Source organism: Phoenix dactylifera, chromosome 14, assembly GCF_009389715.1.
Source record: "Phoenix dactylifera cultivar Barhee BC4 chromosome 14, palm_55x_up_171113_PBpolish2nd_filt_p, whole genome shotgun sequence".
NCBI lineage: Eukaryota > Viridiplantae > Streptophyta > Magnoliopsida > Arecales > Arecaceae > Phoenix > Phoenix dactylifera.
Window position 1 is genome coordinate 20,025,557 of NC_052405.1, and position 20,447 is coordinate 20,046,003.

At 45.2% G+C, this 20,447-nt stretch overlaps 1 protein-coding gene, 1 non-coding gene and 1 pseudogene across 2 annotated transcripts; all 3 read right to left on the bottom strand.

The window, feature by feature from the left end:
- LOC103696404 overlaps positions 1-10,209 on the bottom strand; it is a 32,699-nt pseudogene extending 22,490 nt beyond the window's left edge.
- A 52-nt stretch (positions 10,210-10,261) lies between these two features.
- Positions 10,262-10,334, bottom strand: TRNAK-UUU. The gene has a single exon. It is a non-coding gene; the product is annotated as a tRNA-Lys (tRNA).
- Positions 10,335-13,809: 3,475 nt separating this feature from the next.
- Positions 13,810-14,877, bottom strand: LOC103696402 (uncharacterized protein At5g48480). Its single transcript, XM_008778012.3, has 2 exons — positions 14,487-14,877; positions 13,810-14,397 (listed from the first exon to the last, which is right to left on the bottom strand). The coding sequence occupies exons 1-2, from the start codon at positions 14,750-14,752 to the stop codon at positions 14,184-14,186; spliced, it is 480 nt and encodes a 159-aa protein (XP_008776234.1). The 5' UTR covers positions 14,753-14,877; the 3' UTR covers positions 13,810-14,183.
- Positions 14,878-20,447: the final 5,570 nt, after the last annotated feature.

Here is a 20,447-nt window from a genome sequence, read left to right on the forward strand (position 1 = left end):
GGGGGGTAAGTCGGCCTCTCACTGCGTGGAGACGGATGTTTGCTATGTCATTCCATCAAAAGAAAAGAAAGAAACCTTACTTCCAAATTGTGAGGAGAATTGTAAAGAGATATCATCTGCTTTGTGCCTATCAATTTAAGGTGCTGAGCTCCGGGGTGGCAAAAACTTACCTGACCAGGTTGGGCTTCAGTTGAGATCAACTATAGGTCAAATTTCTTCCCAAGGATTTTAAACAGGTGTAGGTCAGATCTTTGACTAGACTCAACTCATGAAAGTAGAGATTTATCTAGGTGGGGTCAGGTCAAATCCTGACCAAAGGATAAGATTTTTAATAGCGATTAGTTTCTTTTAATCAGTCAAAATGCAGGTTCCCCCCTCTCTGTTGCATGGTAATTCAGCATTAAGTTGAATTGGAATGGATTCCATCCAGTCGTGTCGAGGTTGGACTAGATATTTATCTACGTGGGGTCAAGTCATGCCAATGGGGTAAGGTTTCCAAGAGTGATTAGTCTCTTTTAAGCGTCAAAATGGAGATTCCCCACTTCTGTTGCATGGTTATTCAACATTAACTTAAATTATAGAGGATTGCATCCAATCATGTCAAGATTGGATCATGTAGAGTATGGTATAGGTCAGTCAGGTTGGATTCTGGGAGTTGACTAATGGCTGGATATGGCTCAAAGAATCCAAACAAACCTTCCCTGACAAGCCCCGTCAATGTTTCACACATTAACAAGTCAATATTTTGTGTGTTATTGTTTTAGATTGATCCAAACCAACTCAACCCGTATCCACCCCTAGGTGGTCTACATCAAATGACTCTGCAACTTTCTTGGATGCAATGTGATGATAGACCTTCACAACAAGGTTTAGATACCAGTGTCAAAACCTGTACCTTTTTTCATCGAAATGGTACAATACCTATACTGATGGTAAGTACCGAAACTGACAGCTTAAAGAAAATATGAAAAGTCATTGGTACCGACCAGTATGGTTAGTACAGTATCACAAGTTATGCACCAATACAGAACCTGGTATGCACCAATACAAATGCCTGTACATAGTGGTACAGCAGGTTTCAACATTGCAGCATCCATATAGGTGCTGGTTTTGCATCAAAACAGTATAAACTGGTGTTATTATCCCGTTCTAGTGGTTTTTGAAACTATGCTTCAAAATGTAGCGGGCAACATCAATGACTTCACATAAGGACTTTTCAAGTTTTGTTCCACAATAACCTCCCTAATATGGTCTCTCTTCAAGCAGCATTCAAATAAACATCCGTAGTAAGCTGCAAAGCATACAAATTTCTCATCCTTTTTTAGTTTGCAAGTTTCTTGATGTTGAAATTCATCGATCGCCATAACAGAGTCTTGGAATTATCTTAACCATTTTTTTTGCAGCAATTAGTGGTTTAAACTCTTTAATGATCTTCATCTTATCTTCCTAAAATCTTATCAATAATAATCTTATTATAAACTGGTTGGTAGATTCGATTGACGAACTTTTCTCTTTCACAAAAAAGGCAATATAGAATCAGCGTTAGAATCACTCCTAACTGCACTTCACAATGGTACCCGGTGCAGCAAACTACCTAACTGATCTAGTTAAAAATTTTAATAAACCATTCCTGCCTACAAAATGCATTCATCTCAGCATCATGACACATAGGCACATAATTACCCAGAAAGGATTTGCTAGAGATGGCAGACAATTGTTGACAGCATGTTAAACCTTTACCTTTATCATACTAGCTAGAAATGAAATCTAAGTTCCTTCACAATGAAAACTTCATCATCTTTCCTACCTAGAAATATTTACATGATCTGGTTTTCTTCAAAAATAAATTAGGATAAGTCATTCATATTCTTTAAGCATATTCATGAGACTGCAAGGATATATCAAGATTACAAACATCTTATATATGGAAGATAATGGCTTAGACTAACGTCAAAATCCGGAATTTCAAGATGGTTAAGCGATCTCCACTACAAGACTTTGAATATAAAGGTCTGGATTTTGTTGTTTTACATTATAAGGCTCTTGTTTGGCACCATGGCTTCTAATTTGTTCAAACTTCATCTTCAACATATAAAGTCAAAACACAAATAGTTGAGAAGGCTGGATTGTTACAGTTGATTTGATTATAATTACATCCTCCTCTAAACATGCAAAGGTTGCTTCCAGACTGGATTTTTCCAATTCAACACTTTGTCAGTCCTCTTTATGCAACGGTATGATAGATCTTAAACTAGTGAATTGTTTAACATGCTTTAATAGCAATTAGCTATATGAACTTTTAGTTGATAGGAATAAAGATGACATAGTTCTAAATTGTAATGTTGTCGATGAGAAGATTATATAATAAAATATTTCTCATGGTTAAAGGAATGAAGGAAACAAAACTAAATGGTACGGCTGCATGGGAAAGAAAATATAATTGAAAAATGCAGCCTTCAATAAGTGTAAAAAAATTATAAAAAACAATTTCTTAAGTTATTAATGAAAACGTATGGAGTATCAATATCATTAAGTTAGAGAAATATAAAACATTCTGTCCATCAAAGAACTACAATGTGGTAGTACATGGGTTTAAACAAACTCAAGGAGTAAGGAAGTACTAAAGAGGCAAGGACCACAGGATGTAAGATGTTGGGGGAAAACCCAAGTCGTCCCGGAACGGAGGCGCCCGACCAGGGAGCGCCGACCAGAAAAGCACCCGACCAGGGGGCGCCAACCTCGCGACGCGAGGAAAAACCCAAGTCGCGCCGACCAGAAAGGTGCCCGACCAAAAAGCGCCCGACCAGGAAACGCCGACTAGAACGCGCCGACCTCGCGACGCTTGAATTAGAGGTGCCCCACTGAGCAACTGGCTCGGGTGCCGAGCCCTAAAATGCCTTGTCCAAATATTCGACCCCAGCCTGATTCTTTAGAGAGAATCTGACAATTAGATATCCAGCTCCATCGTACTCTGCTACCGTCGTCAAGCCATTAAGGCACGTGACCTTCGCAGGCATCCGGCACACCCGATCATTAATGCGTATGGTCTCTACAGGCCTCCAGTGCACTCAACCATTAATGAACACGGCTCGAGATGATCTCCGAATCACTGGACCATCAAAATGTATGGCTCTCCCTGATCACCGGTTCACTCAGCAATTAATGCACTTACTATCTACGAACCTCAAGCCCACCACGGCCGGCGGTTGAACCACTCCACCAGGTTCGATCAACCATGACAATTCGCTGACTCCGGTCTGATCCGGTCTCTTCCTCCACAATGCCATTAATGAGCATGATCGTGCCCAATTATCACGAAGAAGACAATTTTCCCTGTCACCTCCCAGGTAATATAATATCCTTCTGTAAAAGGAAACCTGGAAAAAAAGAGAAAGGGAACAAGAACAAACATTCTCCTCTTTTACTCCACTCATATACTATCTCCCTCTGACTTAAGCATCGGAGGGCCGGCGCCGGAGATTCCGGCCACCGGCTTCTTGCAGGACTCTCCAGGAGGACGCCACCAGCTGACGCACCGCCACCTACCGTTCCAGCAGCGGAGCTCCTCCCCTCTCAGCCGACGGTCGCCCCCGGGTCCAATTTCCAGCAACAGTTGGCGCTAGAGGAAGGGCCCGAGTCGTGGCCATGAAACTGAGAAGCAAGGGAGCTTCTAATACCTCTCGACGTCCTCCACCCAGTCCTGGACACTCTGTCCAGAACTCGCCACCTCCGGCCGGAGCAGTTTGATGCTCTGGTACAACAGGTTCAGGCCTTGGCCACTGCTGTCCAAAGCTTGCAACCCAGGGCATCCCAACGGCACCGCTCCCTCCAGCCCCAGTTCAGCCGGTGCCTCCTGCAAGCGGATTCCCCCTCCGAGGCCAAGACTCCCAAGTTCAGGCCTCCCTCTGGAGAGAACACCCGGTGAGAGGTCCTGGTGGCTGGCCACAACCATCAGAAGCCGAGTCAGTCCCAGGGCAACCTGCGCCGGAGCGGACCGCCGCGGCGATCCCCCAGAATGATGAGCTCGACAAGAAGGTCGAGAAGCTGGAGCGCCAGATTGAGGCACTCCATGGAAGGAGGTCGGGACGCGATGGTGACTTCGAGTTCACCACGAGGTCCCCCTTCTCCCAACAGATTGAAGATGAGCCGGTCCCGCCAAGATTCAAGATGCCCCAGGTGGAGCCTTACAACGGCAGGACCGACCCCCATTCCACGAAGTTGGAGTTCCGAAAATCTCCGGATGTACTACCAGTAGAACCCCGAGGGGTTCCCCATTTTAATCATAAATCTCACTTTTCTACAACAACTTATGTGCAATTGTTCAAATGTGCCAAAATTCTCCTAATGATTGTCTCATAACTCCCAGACTTGGCCCAGCTCGTCAATCAGCATTGAGCGAAGCCGGGCGCCTTAACGAAACTTCGGAGCGCCGATGTCGAGCTCGGCTCGATCTCCACCGGCCATCGAGCTCGGCTCGATCTCCACCGGCCATCGAGCTCGGCACGATCTCCACCGGCCATCGAGCTCGGCTCGATCTCCATCAAATACCTCGACTACGGTCGGAAAGCCCCGATACTTCGGGATGATGGAGCACCCTCGTGGTCTCCCCGAAAATGTTCGTGGTCATCCAACAGTTCGAGATGCGGTCCTCTATCGAGCTCGGCTCGATCTCCATCGGCCATCGAGCTCGGCTCGATCTCCACCGACCATCGAGCTCGGCTCGATCTCCATCAAATACCTCGACTACGGTCGGGATGCCCCGATACTTCGGGATGATGGAGCACCCTCGTGGTCTCCCCGAAAATGTTCGTGGTCATCCAACAGTTCGAGATGCGGTCCTCTATCGAGCTCGGCTCGATCTCCACCGGCCATCGAGCTCGGCTCGATCTCCATCAAATACCTCGACTACAGTCGGGATGCCCCGATACTTCGGGATGATGGAGCACCCTCGTGGTCTTCCCCTAAATAAATGTTCGTGATCAGCAAAACGTTCGTGATTGGCAATGAACATCCCTGATGGCAACTGGTTTCTTCTATTATGCCGGCGTCCCCAGAGAACGGACCCCGAGCAAAAGAGCGTCCTCAAAAGTTCGCCGAGGAGCAAAGCTGACGACCTCGGCGTAAGACGCTCGACCCCAATGGTACAAGGTACCCTTTTTAATCGATGTTTACATTATTTCATCTACTTCGTTCCTGATTAAGCGCTTGAATGAAACCCCGACCAGCGTCGAGGTACTTGGCCGGGCCAATCGTTGCCTGGCCTCGCCCGTCCCGCATGCACTGCTCGACGGCGAACTCTAGCCTGGTTTACACCGGCAGCTCGACGAATTCCCATCCCAAGCTTCGGGATATTAGACCTGTTTTAAGTCGGAAGAGGTCCGACAATCCGCCTCGGCAACCCAAGGTCCGAGCTCGCGGAGTCCGAATAAAATTCGAGTTGGGTTAGTAACCTTTGGTCCTAGGGCTCGGCCGAATTCTGAACCAAGCTCGAGAAGGCTTGCCGAGCCTAAGTATCTCTTTGGACCTAAACATCGCAACATCGCTGGTCGAAAGTCCGAGCAACGGAAACCTAGGACCTAAGCTCGGACTCGGCAAGTATGCCGAACCTAAACATGGGTCTACGTAGCGAACGAAGTTGGGGCTGCAGAGCCCAAGTCCTTAGAACCTAAAGCGGATTCGATTGAAGAAATCTAGGGTTACTGAAAATCGAAACTTAAACCAATCATACAAGTTAGAAAACGATATTCATTTAAGGAGGCCCGAAGGCCAAGTACAAAGTTTAGGCTCGGCCTTGTAACAATATGAAGGCCGTCCCTATTTACAAAAATGATAAAAGGATATGAAGAAATCCTAAGGCTCGGCCCCATTGTCTTCGGCAACTTCGGGGACAGCTGGTTCCTCCGCGGCCGAAGTCTCCGCGTGACCGTCCTCAGTGACCTTGGGAGCAGCCTCAGGTGCCCCAGCTGGGCCCTCCTCGGCGGCCTCATCGACCGCCGGAGTACCCGCTTCTAATTCCTCGACCCCCACTCCCGGTTGAAGCAGATTAAGGTCAAAGTCGAGGAGAAGCCACCGTAACTGGTTACGGAAGTCCTTGAAGCCCTGGATGAGTCCATTTACGCCCTCCTCCTCGAGCAGGTCGCGAAACTCTTCCGATTCACGGAAGAACTTAACGGCGTTTTGGGCCTGCTCCCGAGCCTCCTTCTCCCGAGCTTCGTGATACCCGGCCTTCCGTTCTAGATTCTTCATTTCCCGTTCGCGAGCGACGAGCAAGGACTGCGCGTCGAGCAAACGGGCCTCGAGCTCCTGGGCCTTGAGGTGAGCCTCTCTCACCTCCTGCTCGCGGATAGCGAGCGTCGATTCGGCCTCGGCCAGACGCACCTCTGCGGCGCGCACTTCGGATCTGGCCAGGGCATGTGCGCCCTTCTCCTCTTCGAGCTCGGCGGTCAGAGCCCGAATCTCATCCTCGGTCGCCCCCATTCTCGTCTGGAGCTCCTGTCGCTCGGCCTCGGACACCAGACGCCTCGCCTCGGCCTCCTCGTGCCCTCGCTGATGCCTTCGGGCTCGCTCCCGATAGTCTTGAATTATGTGCATCATTGTCTCAGTCTCGTGCAGATGCTGTAAAAGAGGGATGTGAGAAACGAATCTAACTCAAAATAAACTTGCACAAATATAGAGGTTAACTTACCCGGATGGCAGAGCAAAGGGCCGAGTCCATGAAAGCGCCGTAGTTCATGGACCGGATCTTGGCCTGGTCGGCCGAGAGCAGTGCGACCCGAAGAACCTCACGCGCCGTCTGGGGATTATCGAGAGCCGAATCGCCCTCGAAGACCGCCCAACCAGGAGCATAGGGCACCCTCTCCTGGTGACCCTGACGACCCGACGAGCCCAGTAGACTAGGCTCTGCTGGCCTCAGTGGAGGCGGCCCCGTGGCTCCCTGGTTGTTCCCTGGCTCGGGACTGGGGAACTGAGGTCGGACAGGCGGCCAATCTGATTGCCGCAAGATTGGAGCGGGGCACGCAAGCGCCAAATCCGCCGTAGAACTTATCCCTCCTTGGTCGGTGCTCGGGGCTTCCTGCCGACCAGGAACTTGTGAAATTGGCGCCGGGCACGGGAGCGCCACTGTAGCTCCACCAGAGCTCGCGCCCCTAGAACCTGGGCCCTCCCCCCGACCAGCCACGAAGTGCTCGGTACCAGGAGCGCCCTTCTCGGCGACCACGGCAGCCGAGACCTTCGCTTTCTTTTTTGGCTCGGGTGGTTCTCCCGCAAGCTCGGCCGCCCTTTTTTGGAAACGGGCGTACAGGACTTCGCTCTTGGTCACCATTTTCGCGATATCTGCAAGGACGAGCAGGATTAGAACACAGAATGTTAACAGAAAAAAGAGGACTTTCTATTATTACCCTTACCCTGAGGATGCGCCGAGCTCAGGCCTACATTCACTAGAGCGTCCTCGCTTATGAGGCCACTCAGCAGAATACCGTCCCCGAGGCTGCGAACGGCGTCAAGGATCCCCTGCTCGCGCGTAGAAAGCTTAGGGACTTTGTTGACAGTCCTGAGTCGGCTCGGCCTCCATCTGGGGTCAAACCCCCACGTCCGCTCGGAGCCCAGAAAGAAAATTTTCTTCTTCCAGTCGTGAATGGACGACGGAGCGCCCTGGAAGAGTGGCCGACCCGCCCGAAGGGCGACATAGAGCCACTCTCCGTCTCCCGGGTTCGACTTCAACATAAAAAGTCGCCGGAAAACATTCACGGAGGTCGGAATCCCGTACGCCAAACACAGCGACAGGAACCCGACGATCGTCCTCCATGCGTTCGGAGCAAGTTGCGTCGGGACCAACTGGTACTCCGCAAGCAACTCGTTCACGAACCCATGGAAGGAAAACCGTAGGCCGGCCCAGAGTGCCTCCAGGTACACTCCGATCCGGCCTACTGGGGGATTCGTTACTCGATCCCCCAGTCTGGCGGGCTCCAAACGGAACCCTCGTCGAGGAAAGAACCACTCCTCGACCATCTCAACCTCTAACTCACTCATGGTGGACTCGATGTCACTCGGACCGGGACCCGTTAGAAAAAAAAAAAGAGAGAAGAAAGTGTTCCGGGCGGATAAAAAAAGAGACCTGTGAAGTTCGCCGGAGATCGGTAACTTCGGACTAAGAAGAAACTGAAGGTAGAAGAAGACAATAAGAAGGTAGCTGGAGGCCAGGTGGGGGTTTATATAGATCCCTCCAACGGCCCAAATCAGCAAGAAAGAACGCCGCTCCCCGTTCAGATCATGACGCGTGTCGGCTCGAGAGTCAGAGCGCCGCATTTAATCCAGGCTGACGCTTCGAACACAGAAGCACCTCGTCGGATTGTGCGGCCCCATCATGAGCCCACGATGCGAGGACGCTTCGAGAAATGAAAAGGTACCCTAATAATGAAACGTTTCGGGAAAGAAGAGACGCCGCCCATTAAAAGCGCCTCGAAGCGCGCGATAATTCGAAATTTCCCTAACCCAGCTAAAACTACTTCCCGTGCTCGAGCTGGTGGCCAGCTCGAGCTCGGAAGTCGGGGGGTAGTGTTGGGGGAAAACCCAAGTCGTCCCGGAACGGAAGCGCCCGACCAGGGAGCGCCGACCAGAAAAGCGCCCGACCATGGGGCGCCAACCTCCCGACGCGAGGGAAAACCCAAATCGCGCCGACCAGAAAGGCGCCGACCAGAAAGGTGCCTGACCAAAAAGCGCCCGACCAGGAAACGCCGACTAGAACGCGCCGACCTCGCGACGCTCGAATTAGAGGCGCCCCACTGAGCAACTGGCTCGGCTCGGCACCCGGCCAGGTGCCGAGCCCTAAAATGCCTTGTCTAAATATTCGACCCCAGCCTGATTCCTTAGAGAGAAGCCGGGTGCCGAGCCCTAAAATGCCTTGTCTAAATATTCGACCCCAGCCTGATTCCTTAGAGAGAATCTGACAACTAGATATCCAGCTCCATCGTACTCTGCTACCGTCGTCAAGCCATTAAGGCACGTGACCTTCGCAGGCATCCGGCACACCCGATCATTAATGCGTATGGTCTCTGCAGGCCTCCAGTGCACTCAACCATTAATGAACACGGCTCGAGATGATCTCCGAATCACTGGACCATCAAAACGTATGGCTCTCCCTGATCACCGGTTCACTCAGCAATTAATGCACTTACTATCTACGAACCCCAAGCCCACCACGGCCGACGGTTGAACCACTCCACCAGGTCCGATCAACCATGACAATTCGCTGACTCCGGTCTGATCCGGTCTCATCCTCCACAACGCCATTAATGAGCATGATCGTGCCCAATTATCATGAAGAAGACAATTTTCCCTGTCACCTCCCAGGCAATATAATATCATTCTATAAAAGGAAACCTGGGGAAAAAGAGAAAGGGGACAAGAACAAACATTCTCCTCTTTTACTCCACTCATATACTATCTCCCTCTGACTTAAGCATCGGAGGGCCGGCGCCGGAGATTCCGGCCACCGGCTTCTTGCAAGACTCTCCAGGAGGACGCCACCAGCTGACGCACCGCCACCTACCGTTCCAGCAGTGGAGCTCCTCCCCTCTCAGCCGACGGTCGCCCCCGGGTCCAATTTCCAGCAACATAAGATATTAATTTTTCTGATCTTTTTGCTCTTGTTTGGTGAAATATTATGTTTGCAGCTCTTTCTAGATTTCTTCTTCTGGTGTTTATTTGATGGATTACTGGAGAAGCTGTAGACGTTGTCCAAAACAAGGACCAGTGATGGAAAATCAATTGAGATCGTTTAGACATGCGCAACGAAAAGAAGGCTCCAGAAAGAAGAGGTACTTTAGTTTTAGGCTGCAGAACAATGCGACTGTACTAGAGGGGAAAAAACGAGCAAAATAAAGCAAAATAAAATGCTGCAGAAAATGACTAAGTCATCATGAAATGGTACTAAGCGACGCATTCTATCAGTAACCTTGTCATCGTAATCGTTGTCGACAATCTCGATCATGTAAACAATGAGCATCACGAATCCAGAGTCCATCTCGTCGACCCTCTTTCCTGATAACCCCCTGAGCCGCTATCTCCACCGCCACCCTCTCCGACGACTCGTCCAACTCCATGTCCTCCAACTGCGCCACCAACCATCAAACTCAACAACGAAAAGCACATAAAAAAAAACGAGATAAAAAGAAGAAGAGAATGGAGCTTTGGGCTGGGAGAGAGGCAGAGAGTTACTGATGGGAAAAATTTTAGAGCGCGCCATAGATTTTCTAAAATATTACGCCGTCTGTGGGAATCGAACCCACGACCACATGGTTAAAAGCCATGCGCTCTACCGGCTGAGCTAAGACGGCACGTCGTACGTTATTTTATTATAACTAATTAATTGGTAGATAATCTTTGTTTATATCCTACTAAGGTGGATAAATTATTAAAATCTTACCTCTTTCGAAAAGTAGAAATGCTTCCCCATTAAAACTCCATGGAACTTAACAAAGAAGATATCTCAAGCATTCAAAACCAAATATAGGATTATTTTCGGTTATATTGTAACCACTCTCCTGAATCAGATAATTATTTTCCAAAAACACCCTTATCTCTGTTTTCCAACATTCAGTCATGCTGACATATACTAAATCCATGTCTTTTATTGTGTAAATTTGTACATTGTGCTCATCAGAGAATTATTTTGCGAAAGTATTGGTTAGATTATTGTTAATGCTCCAATTTCATTAACATTTTTTAGGGCATAGATGAATTTTTCATTATGCTAGGGATAGTTGCCATAATGTTATTGTATGTTTGATGCATGTGACTAAGCTATCAAATAGAATTGAATTACACAATTTGCTTTTTTATATATTGTATATAATATCTTTCATCTTATCATATGGATGTATATCCCAATCAGAAAGCTATAAAAATTTCAAAAGTCGGAATAATCTTCTCTCAAGTGCCTCTCATTCTTTATTTGAAGATGAAACACCAACAGTAGATGATGATGCAAAAACTTGAAAAGTGATGCATTAATCCATGATAAAAGGGTTTGCTCCCTCTCAGGACTAGATGGAGATGGTGCCGGAGTGCTTCCATCAGTGAAAACCAAAAGACGATGGACACAAAGTATGGGAACAAAAAGCGACTTCTACAATAGATAATTACTTGCATTTAGTTTGATATTAGAAATCACTATGATAGGGGCTGCGGCACTTTGGACAGATGATGTAACGGGTGGCAACATCTAGGAGCTTGCAGCAGATGAAGTCATGGCAGACAGATCATAGGAAGCTGAGATGGAAGGATCGTTTGGCTATCATTCTCTTCTGGCCTTGATACCAAATTACAAAGCGTGTTTTGACATTGAACGGTAGCCCACTCTTGGGTTTCTCCTTGATTGGATATTTATAATGAAATGTTGTTATAGTAGGTTACAAAAAAATGTTTGTTACAGGGTAGGTTATACCAAAATGCTGTTACAAATTGGAACCAAGATTACAACACAAAGTCATTATGAGCTAGCTTCTTGGCATGGTTTGAATATTTTCAAATTACTATTGCTTATGATCTGTTGGGTTCATAGGCTCTCATCTAATATACATGTATGTATGTGTATATGTATGTGTATGTATATGTGTATGTGTGCAAATGTATATCTGTGTATATATGTGTGTGCTTGTATGTATGTCTGTGTATATCTATGTTTATTTGTATGTATGTATGTATCTATGTTTGTGTATTGTTGGTATATATGTATGTGTGTATATTCAAGTAGATCTCTACATGGCTAGACCAAAAATTATGTGATTTGGAGATTCCTAATCTAAACATTAAGTAACAAAAAAATAAAATGCATTATTTCATACTATTTAGAGTTTTCGATTTTTTGGGGCTACATGATGCATAGACTAAATGGTTTCCAAATTATATAACTTGTATATATAGGTAATTTAGAGATAGTAGATCAACAACTCGAATCACTAATATAGTATATCTTACACCCAATCTTGATCTGAACAGATAGGTACATATAGATATTGGTTTGGATCACTAATATAGCATATCTTACATCCAATCTTGATCTGAATGGATATGTATATATAGATATTGGTCTTATTATGTTCGCTAGCAGTTAATACAAAGTTCAACCACTCTTTTGCTTCCTTAAATAACTTTTAATTAATGAAACTTAAAATATTTAAATGTAATTTTAATCTTTGATTTATCATATTGGACGGGTTTTGATATCTCAATCCGAAAACAGTCGCCAAGACATTGGAAAATCTTGGTTGTCTTACTTGCCATTTCAGGATAAGATCTATCATGTCAGTCTAGCTGGATGTAATATATTAAGATTTGAAATCTTGCTGGCAGGTAAATTAGCCAATCTGGCTTATGATAACCAATACAGGTTGGGACTACCAGCCAAGGTCAAGAAGGACAGGATAAAGTTTGCTGCTATAAGCTCCTAGAAGCAAGCGACAACCACATCCATTGACATTCCCGTGTTTAAAATAGCTGATACCTAGAGAGGCTTTCTCGTCATTCGCTCTAATCTTCTGCCCTTTCACGATTACACAAGTGATAAGATAGGACTGGACTTGAGAATGTGAATGAGAGAAGGGCCTGTTGACTTTGGTTTGGTTTACTTTGATTTGGCTTGGGATTTCGAAAAATCCGAGTAAGCAGACCGTTTAGAAAACCAGGAGACACCGTAACTTTCTTGCCATTTTGCAAGACTTCCAAATGTCACGTCGCAGCACAAGACACGTCTGTCCTAAGGTTATATGGTCCACCCACAAATCAAATCATATCGAACAAGTCTCATAAAAAATTGGTAGACTCAAAAACGACCACCACTGCTCAGAACATCAAAAAAAAATCGTTCTTTAATATCAACAAGCAAAGACCCGAACGGAGACGGTAGTATTGATTGATGTGTAAGGACAAAAAGGAGATACAGCAATCAAGCAGAACCACTATTATAACAAAAAGATTCCACCCATTGAGGACAACTTGCCGATGACTCTCCCCCCCCCCGCTTTCTGGAATAGAGTTTGTGACCACAGGGATGCAGAAACAATGGAAAGACCCACAGTATAGCTGACAATATCCCGATTAATCCAATTGATTCAACCATTTCTAAATCAGATAAGAAACTTATGTAATAAAAAATAGTCAGACTCAAAATTTTAATCTATTTAATCAATAAATTTTTGATCGTCCTAGAGAGATTTTTGATTTATATAATAAACAAGATCGAAACCTAGCAATTCCCATCCATCAGAAAAATCAAGTGAAAAATTAAATTCAGCAGTAACATAAAATACAACAAACAACATATTTTTTTTGAGGGTTCACAAAATATTTAATTAATTTACAACTGAATAAGGAATCACATACAAGGCATGATCTGTCGACTACACTAATACGGCACACAATTTCCTCGCAACAGCAAACTGGACACAGTCTTTGGAGAATAAATAAATTCCATAATATACATAAGGCAAATAAACTTATCCACCCTTATCAATCCAGAAGCCCACCAATATAATATCCACAATACCAACAAACCACTCAATCCTGGAATTCCAAACTAGTCAGTCAGTCGGTCAGTCAAACCAGGATTTAAAAAACAGCAGGAAAACCCAGAGACAAGACAAGCATCATCCACAATCATTATTTAGTCCCAGTAGCTCCCAATGTCAAAAGGCCACCAGTTCGATGACTCCACGGAGAACCTTTGCCCTCTTCGAAGCCTTTCCTGCAAAAGCTCCACCTCCGTCCAAGTGGCCCAGGGAATAAGAATAAATAAAGACAAACTAAACATCATTACATCAAATCAAAAGCAAATATAGAAATGATAATTAAAGAGTTAATTAGAGATTAGAGGAAATAAAATAGAGACCATAAAAAAGAGAGATACGGATAAGGGTGGAAATCGACGCATGAAGGTCAGTCTTTTCCACTTGCCCAGAAAAATCCACATCAACCGCAATATCCGCAATCGTCAATGACCGTCAAAGTTAACGGCGACCGTGACGACCGCCTTAATAATGTCTTTACTTAAAACAGAGACCACTGTCATCATTTAAGTATCTAAGTACTTAGAACTACTTAAGTACAACTGTTTTACTACTAGCGATAATAAGATAAACTAGGTAGAAGAGTCCGTTCCGTTCCAAAAGGAGAGAATCGATGGAGATCTAGGCCTCAGCCGCGGCGCACTTCTGGGCAGTGGATGCGACGTACCAGACGACGCCGAAGGGGTCCTTCACCTTCCCGAGGAGCCCGCAGCCGCACGCGCTCTCCTCCTCCGTGATCTCCCCTTGCAGCACCGCTCCCGCCTTCACTGCCTGCGCCACGGTCCCCTCCACGTCCTCCGTCTCCAATCGGAACACGATCGCCACCCCCTCCCCCCTAAATCAACGAGAATGAAACAAATGACTTAGATCTGGGATTATTCCAGGAAGAAAACGGAGGAAAAGAGGCGGATCTCAGAGGCTTACGCGCGGGAGGAGTCGTCCTCGGTCTGGTCGCAGACGAGAAGGAAGGAGGAGCCGATCTTGAGCTCGGCGCAGAGGATGAGGGGGACCTCCTGCTCGGCCTTGCGCTTGGGGTGGTTCATCCGCTTCAGCTCCTCCGCCCCGAACGCTGCCTTGTAGAACTGCACCGCCTCGTCGGCCTTCATCGCCGGCACCAGCAGCTGCGGCTTGAACGAAGCGATGCTCGCTGACGCCGGCGCCTCCCCGTTCCCTGCTCCCTCCTGCGCCATCGCCGTCCCCCGCAACGAAAAAGAGAAGGAAAATCCTAGCGAAAACCCTAACCCTAACAGAGAGAACCGAGAAGAAAAGAGAGGGCAGAAGGAACGAAATGAGATCCTAGTTTGGGGGCAGGTGAGGGCGTATTTATAGAAGCCGAGGGCCGCGAAACCGTTTCACAGGTGCGGGCGATTTGTTGCTATTTATTTATTCTGTCCCCGAAAACCCCTTCTTCTCACTTCGAAACTACAACTCTGGCCCCGGTCTTTGTTTGAAGCCTCTCCCTCTTTCGCTTTTATCGATGCGGGGAATGGACCGTTGCGGACTCCATCAAATCACCGGCGTTGATTTCTATTCAACGGTGTAAAACGCATTTAATAAAAAATCTGACAGCACGAAGGCCGAGTGGGTGGCGGGGTGTTATTTTTATTCACCCGAGTAGGGGTATATGGGTAATTCGGAGGAAATCCAAGGGCCATTCGGTTCCTTTTGCTCACGTTTATCCACCCGCTGCTGGGCAGCACTCGCAGCGTTGTTCGTATCCGCCATAATTATCTTCTGCGCTAACGCTTAGCGCCACCGATATGAAACACCCAAAAACAAGCCCTGTGATAACACCCGCGGGACCCGCATTCAGTGTAGGGTGTCATGTGGGGCTTTAATGATATTTGTTGCTATTTTTCCCTGGTACGTGGGAGGGGTGGTTTCGGGCCCGGCGGGCCGAGGAAGAAGGGGCCACGTGGAGTTCATGTAACGGTCGGATGCGAGGGCGCCGTGGTTCCGGGTTAAAGACTGGAGTGGTACACGTATCAAAGTCTCAACGGTTGGTGGTCCTTATTCAAAGTTCATTTGTCGTGCTAGGATTTGGCGGCCCCTCAGGATGCGGAGGGAAGATAAGAAGACAAGGGGGTTGTATCTTTCGCACGAAAGAAGGAATCACCTTCCTTCGTGCGAATCCACCGTACATCACCCGCCGCACAGCCCTAAAGCGCTCCAAACGCGATCATTCTTTGCCTCAAAGCCACCAGTCGACGATCCAACGGTGGATTCTGACGAAGGAAGGATTGACCTTCCTTCGCCTGAAAGATACAACCCCGATCCAATAGGACGAGCTGGTCCTAGGGTCTGATTAAGAAACGCTATGCAGCATCTGATCTCAGGGAGGCGAGAGTTTGTTTTTTTGTTTTCTCCCTCTTTCTTTCTTTTTCTTTTTCTGTTTCTTTTTTTTTCTTCTTTTTTTTTTAGGGGGGGGGGGGGATTATAGAAGCATGCAAAACTACAAAATCATATCAAAATAATAATAATTTTTAAAAATTTATTTAGTTAAAAACTTATTTAAAAAATTCTTACAATAGTTTCAAAGTAACATAAGTCAATATATGCTAACTATTTACTTAAATCAAGTAAAATATTCTAACTAGTCAAAATAGTCTGACTAAAACTTTTATAACTAAAAGTATTTTCAGAAGATCTAGCACACTCCCTCAAGTCCCAAGCAATCATGCATTTAGATCTGAAAAAAATTAAAGAAAGTATAATAATGAGCTATACTAGCCCAATAAGTAACATAACACTCCAAAGTGGGGTTTAAGCATTCCAAATAATTAGTTGAAGATCAAGATATTGACTGAAAAATAAATCAATTTTCGAATAATATATATATATCTCTCTCTTTTTTTAAGTTTACTATTATTTTTATAAACTGATACTAGAAATCCAACATCAAACTGTGGTCACATAATCCAGTATCATGGGTCAGAATACACAAAGCGCCAATTACTACTATTCTTAACCACCGGTTGTTCAGTGTCCAAATACTACTATTTAATCATCGGTGATTCGGTGTTGAAACCAATTTCTCATATTACAAGTTGGTACGGCCAGCGAGTAATCCCTATTGGCGAGGCCAAATCATAGCCATGTTAAGAATATATACATATAAAACAATTTTTACCCAGTCAAATTTTTCAAATTTTATAACATAACACATAATATATTTTTTTAAAAAATTTACTATTATAACAAAAATATGCTCGAGCCATTTGACCAAGTATAAAACAAATATAACAATCATATTCAATAAAGTAATTATTATTTTACAAAAATTTGGAAAACACACTTTAAAATATTAAATGACTTACCTCTTTTTGCTTCAAAATCTTATTTCAGGTAGGTGGGTTAGATTCATCTATTTTAATATCATTAAAATATTATTAATTTCATCATCATTTTAGAATCCAAGTAAAGTCAAAAATTTAAACACTACTGGAAAACAATCTCATGCCCCCAAATTAGGTCGGTTAGGTGCAGTGCTCAACTGCCCAGGTCGATCTGGGTAAGGAGAATTCAACTAGTCAGGTGAAGATCAATAGTGGCCAAATTTTAAAAATATCTAGCCGGGACTGAAATAATGGGCTGGTCTACTGCCTGGATACTAGGGCAGTTCAGGGCCTCCACACTAGAGTCAACTTGGATCTAAGCAATATGAAAAGCAAATCTTACACTAGGATCCCTAAGCCTGTCTAGAGAGAAAAAGAGGAAGAGGAGAGAGAATCTTAGCTCGGGTTCAGTCAAGGATCTGGGTTTGGTTTGTCGATGGCATGGGGCATTCTGGATTAATCATCATGTATGGCCCATGAGTCAGGAGAGAGAAAAGAGGATTTGTGAATTAATCCATAGCTAAATAAATGAAAGGAAATGGAGGATTAGAAGAGGAAGAAGAATATAGAATGGAAGGGAAGAGAAGAGAACGAGAAGGAAGAGAGAAGCGGGAAGAAGGTCCGGCAACAGCCGACAGCAGCCGACAGTGGCTATGGTGACCAGTAACAAGGGAGAAGCCAAGGATTTGGCTCAGAACAAAGAAACGAGCTTGATTTGTCTAGGAACAGAGGAATAGAGGCTCGGTTAGCTTGGAATAGAGGAATAGGAGGAAGGGGAGCACTGGCATGGTAGAGATGGTGAATCTCAGCCGAGAATAGCTTGATACGGCGGTGTAGTGGCGGCGGCACTCGAAACAGTTGAGAAGAAGAAAAACAGGGTCGTCGGGGATCTAGAGAGAAATGGAGAGAATTTTGGGATGGTAGAGCTCAGATTCGGTAGCACGATGGCCGCTTGAGGTGAGGAAGAAGGATGAGATACTTGATGGTGGATCAATCGTAAAAGATGAGGGGGATTTAAAGGATTTCAGATGGGAGAATAAGCTTGATGTCGTCGCACCCGCTCGCAATCCTTGCGGCGGATGAGTACGACCCAACGGCCGGCGGCCATTCGAATGGTCCGCAGAATCCACAGAAGCCACAGTTGATGTGGCTTATCTGCTTAACCGAAGAGGAGGAGAAGACGCAGAGGATCACGATCGTGATCCTCTTTTTCATTCATCCAATCCTGCTTTGGGTCGAAGGCTGAAGTCAGTTGGGCTTGCCGACTTCAGTCCAATATGGCCCATTCCGAGTCTTTTGATTTCAATTTTATGGATATAGAAAAGTTCAAGAAAGGTGTATTTAATAGATGAATGGAGTGTCCCTGCAATAAAGCTTAGGCCGATGCAAGGAATTTTCTTTTAAGTTCTACTAACAATTACAACGTGGTTGATTCTATGAGAAGGTAGGTGTTTAATGTTGGGTAGAGTATGCACAGCGGAATAACAAATATATAAAATAATTTTTACTGACCTCCGCCCATGTTGCTCAAGCATGTAGTTGTCACACCAGAAAAAGGAAGAAGAGAAGAACTTCCACGAGAGAGAGAGAGAGGAGGCCCGAATCTTCTAAACCTATACAGGACTTGAGTGCCTTAGGTGATGGATCCACAGGCTTATTTATACTGCTAGGTTAGGGACTCGTATGCTTATCCATAAGATTTATCTCTAATTATTTCCATCCATCACAGAAACTACCAGATAAGATAAACTCCATATAACCTCTTTCTTGATTGGATTTAATCAACATTTAAACGAGGTTTATCTTGCTGAGGGATAAGCTTGATCAAGTGGGCCACATCAAGTCTCCTAGAATTAGGAGGCATGCTAACATTCTCCCGCTTGGCCCATGACATAATGGTGATAAAACCATAGTATGGCCATAAATTAAATTTATCCAATCATGTAACTTAATCAATAAATACCATTATATGAATTATAGCGGTTATATCTTATTATGAAGACATTTCCTTCCATGTATTACAATGTAGGATATATTGATGTATACTTTATAAGATATATCTATATCTTATTGAATGACTAAATAATAGTTCATTAGGGTCCTTTCTTTATATATCAAAAGATATCATATATGACAAAAGATAAACTTTATGTGCACAACCATAGTCATGTTTTATTAATCAAAGCTGTAAGCATTGTTCACAAAATGTGAATACAAAGTGAGAAAAATAAATCATACATCAAATGAGCTAATAAGTCCCATATGATCCACAAGATCAATATAAACTTTAGCCGGCAATGCTTTAGTCATGGGATCAGCAATCATCAGCTCAGTACTAATATGCTCAATAAACACATCTCCAGATTTCATTTTATCTCTTACAACCAAATACTTTATATTTATGTGCTTATTATGGCTGCTACTTTTATTATTCTTAGAGAAAAAAACTGCAGCCATATTATCACAATAAATTTTTATTGGCCTTAATATAAAATCAACGATCCTTAGTCCTGCTATGAAATTCCGTAGCCATATAGCCTATGAAGTCGCTTCATAGCATACAACAAATTCTGCTTCTATGGTTGATAAAGTAGTTATAGATTGCTTGATGCTTCTCCAAGATATAGCTCCTCTAGCCAAGAGAAAAACATATCTTGAAGTAGACTTCTTTGTATCTGAACATCCAGCAAAATCTGAATCTGAATATCCGACAATCTCTAATAAATCTGTATGTCTATAAGTAAGCTCGAAGTTCTTGGTTCCTTGTAAATACCGCACACTACAACAAAAAAGGTGTTTGCCGACTCTAAATTGCCGACGCTAGATAAAAGCGTCGGCAATTTTTTTTCTTGCAACAGTAGATGCCGACGCTTTGGGAAAGCGTCGGTAAAAAATCTTCCGCCGACGCTTTTGATGGAATCACCGACGCTTATAAGCGTCGGCATAAGGGACGGATGCGACGACGCTTATAAGCGTCGTCGGACTTCATATCTCCCACGACAAAACCCGATCGACCCTCTCTCTCCGCAGCCTTAAACCTTATCCCTAGCTAGCTCACGCCGACCGACTCCCCCCTCCCTCCGCCGATCTCAGCCATTCCCCTCCTTCGAGCGATCCTCCGCCGCATCTCCTTCCCCTCCTCCCCCTCTCCGTTGGCCTCCTCTCTGTGGATATCTCCCGCCTCCTCCGCCGCAAATAGGCATCACGCGGCGTTTGAAGTTTGGAGCCGGCAAGGACAGGGACAAGGCCAGGTTTGGGATCTTCTTCTCTTGCTTCGATCTTTAAATTCTAGATGTTCTGGATCTTTAAATCCGTGCTCGCTTCTCGTCACCACACCTCTCGCCCGCTCTGTCGATCTTGATCGCAATCTCGACAGAAAGAAGGAGAAAATGGTGATGTTTACGGTGACTCGGAAGGAGACGTCTCCTTTTGAGGGGCCTCAGAAAGAAGGTAATGATCGCCTATCATAGATCTAGGGTTTCTTTGTTCATTTTTCTTTTTCCCTTGTAGATCTTGAGTTCTAACATAGGTATTGCCCCAATAGGTAAGA

What these genes read in the sequence shown, in the direction of transcription:
- LOC103696402 (XM_008778012.3), bottom strand. Translation starts at nt 14,752, where the DNA reads ATGGCGCAGGAGGGAGCAGGGAACGGGGAGGCGCCGGCGTCAGCGAGC. An exon ending in GAGGACGACTCCTCCCGCGC is followed by an intron (nt 14,398 to 14,486) that starts GTAAGCCTCTGA and finishes TCGTTGATTTAG; the next exon opens with GGGGGAGGGGGTGGCGATCG.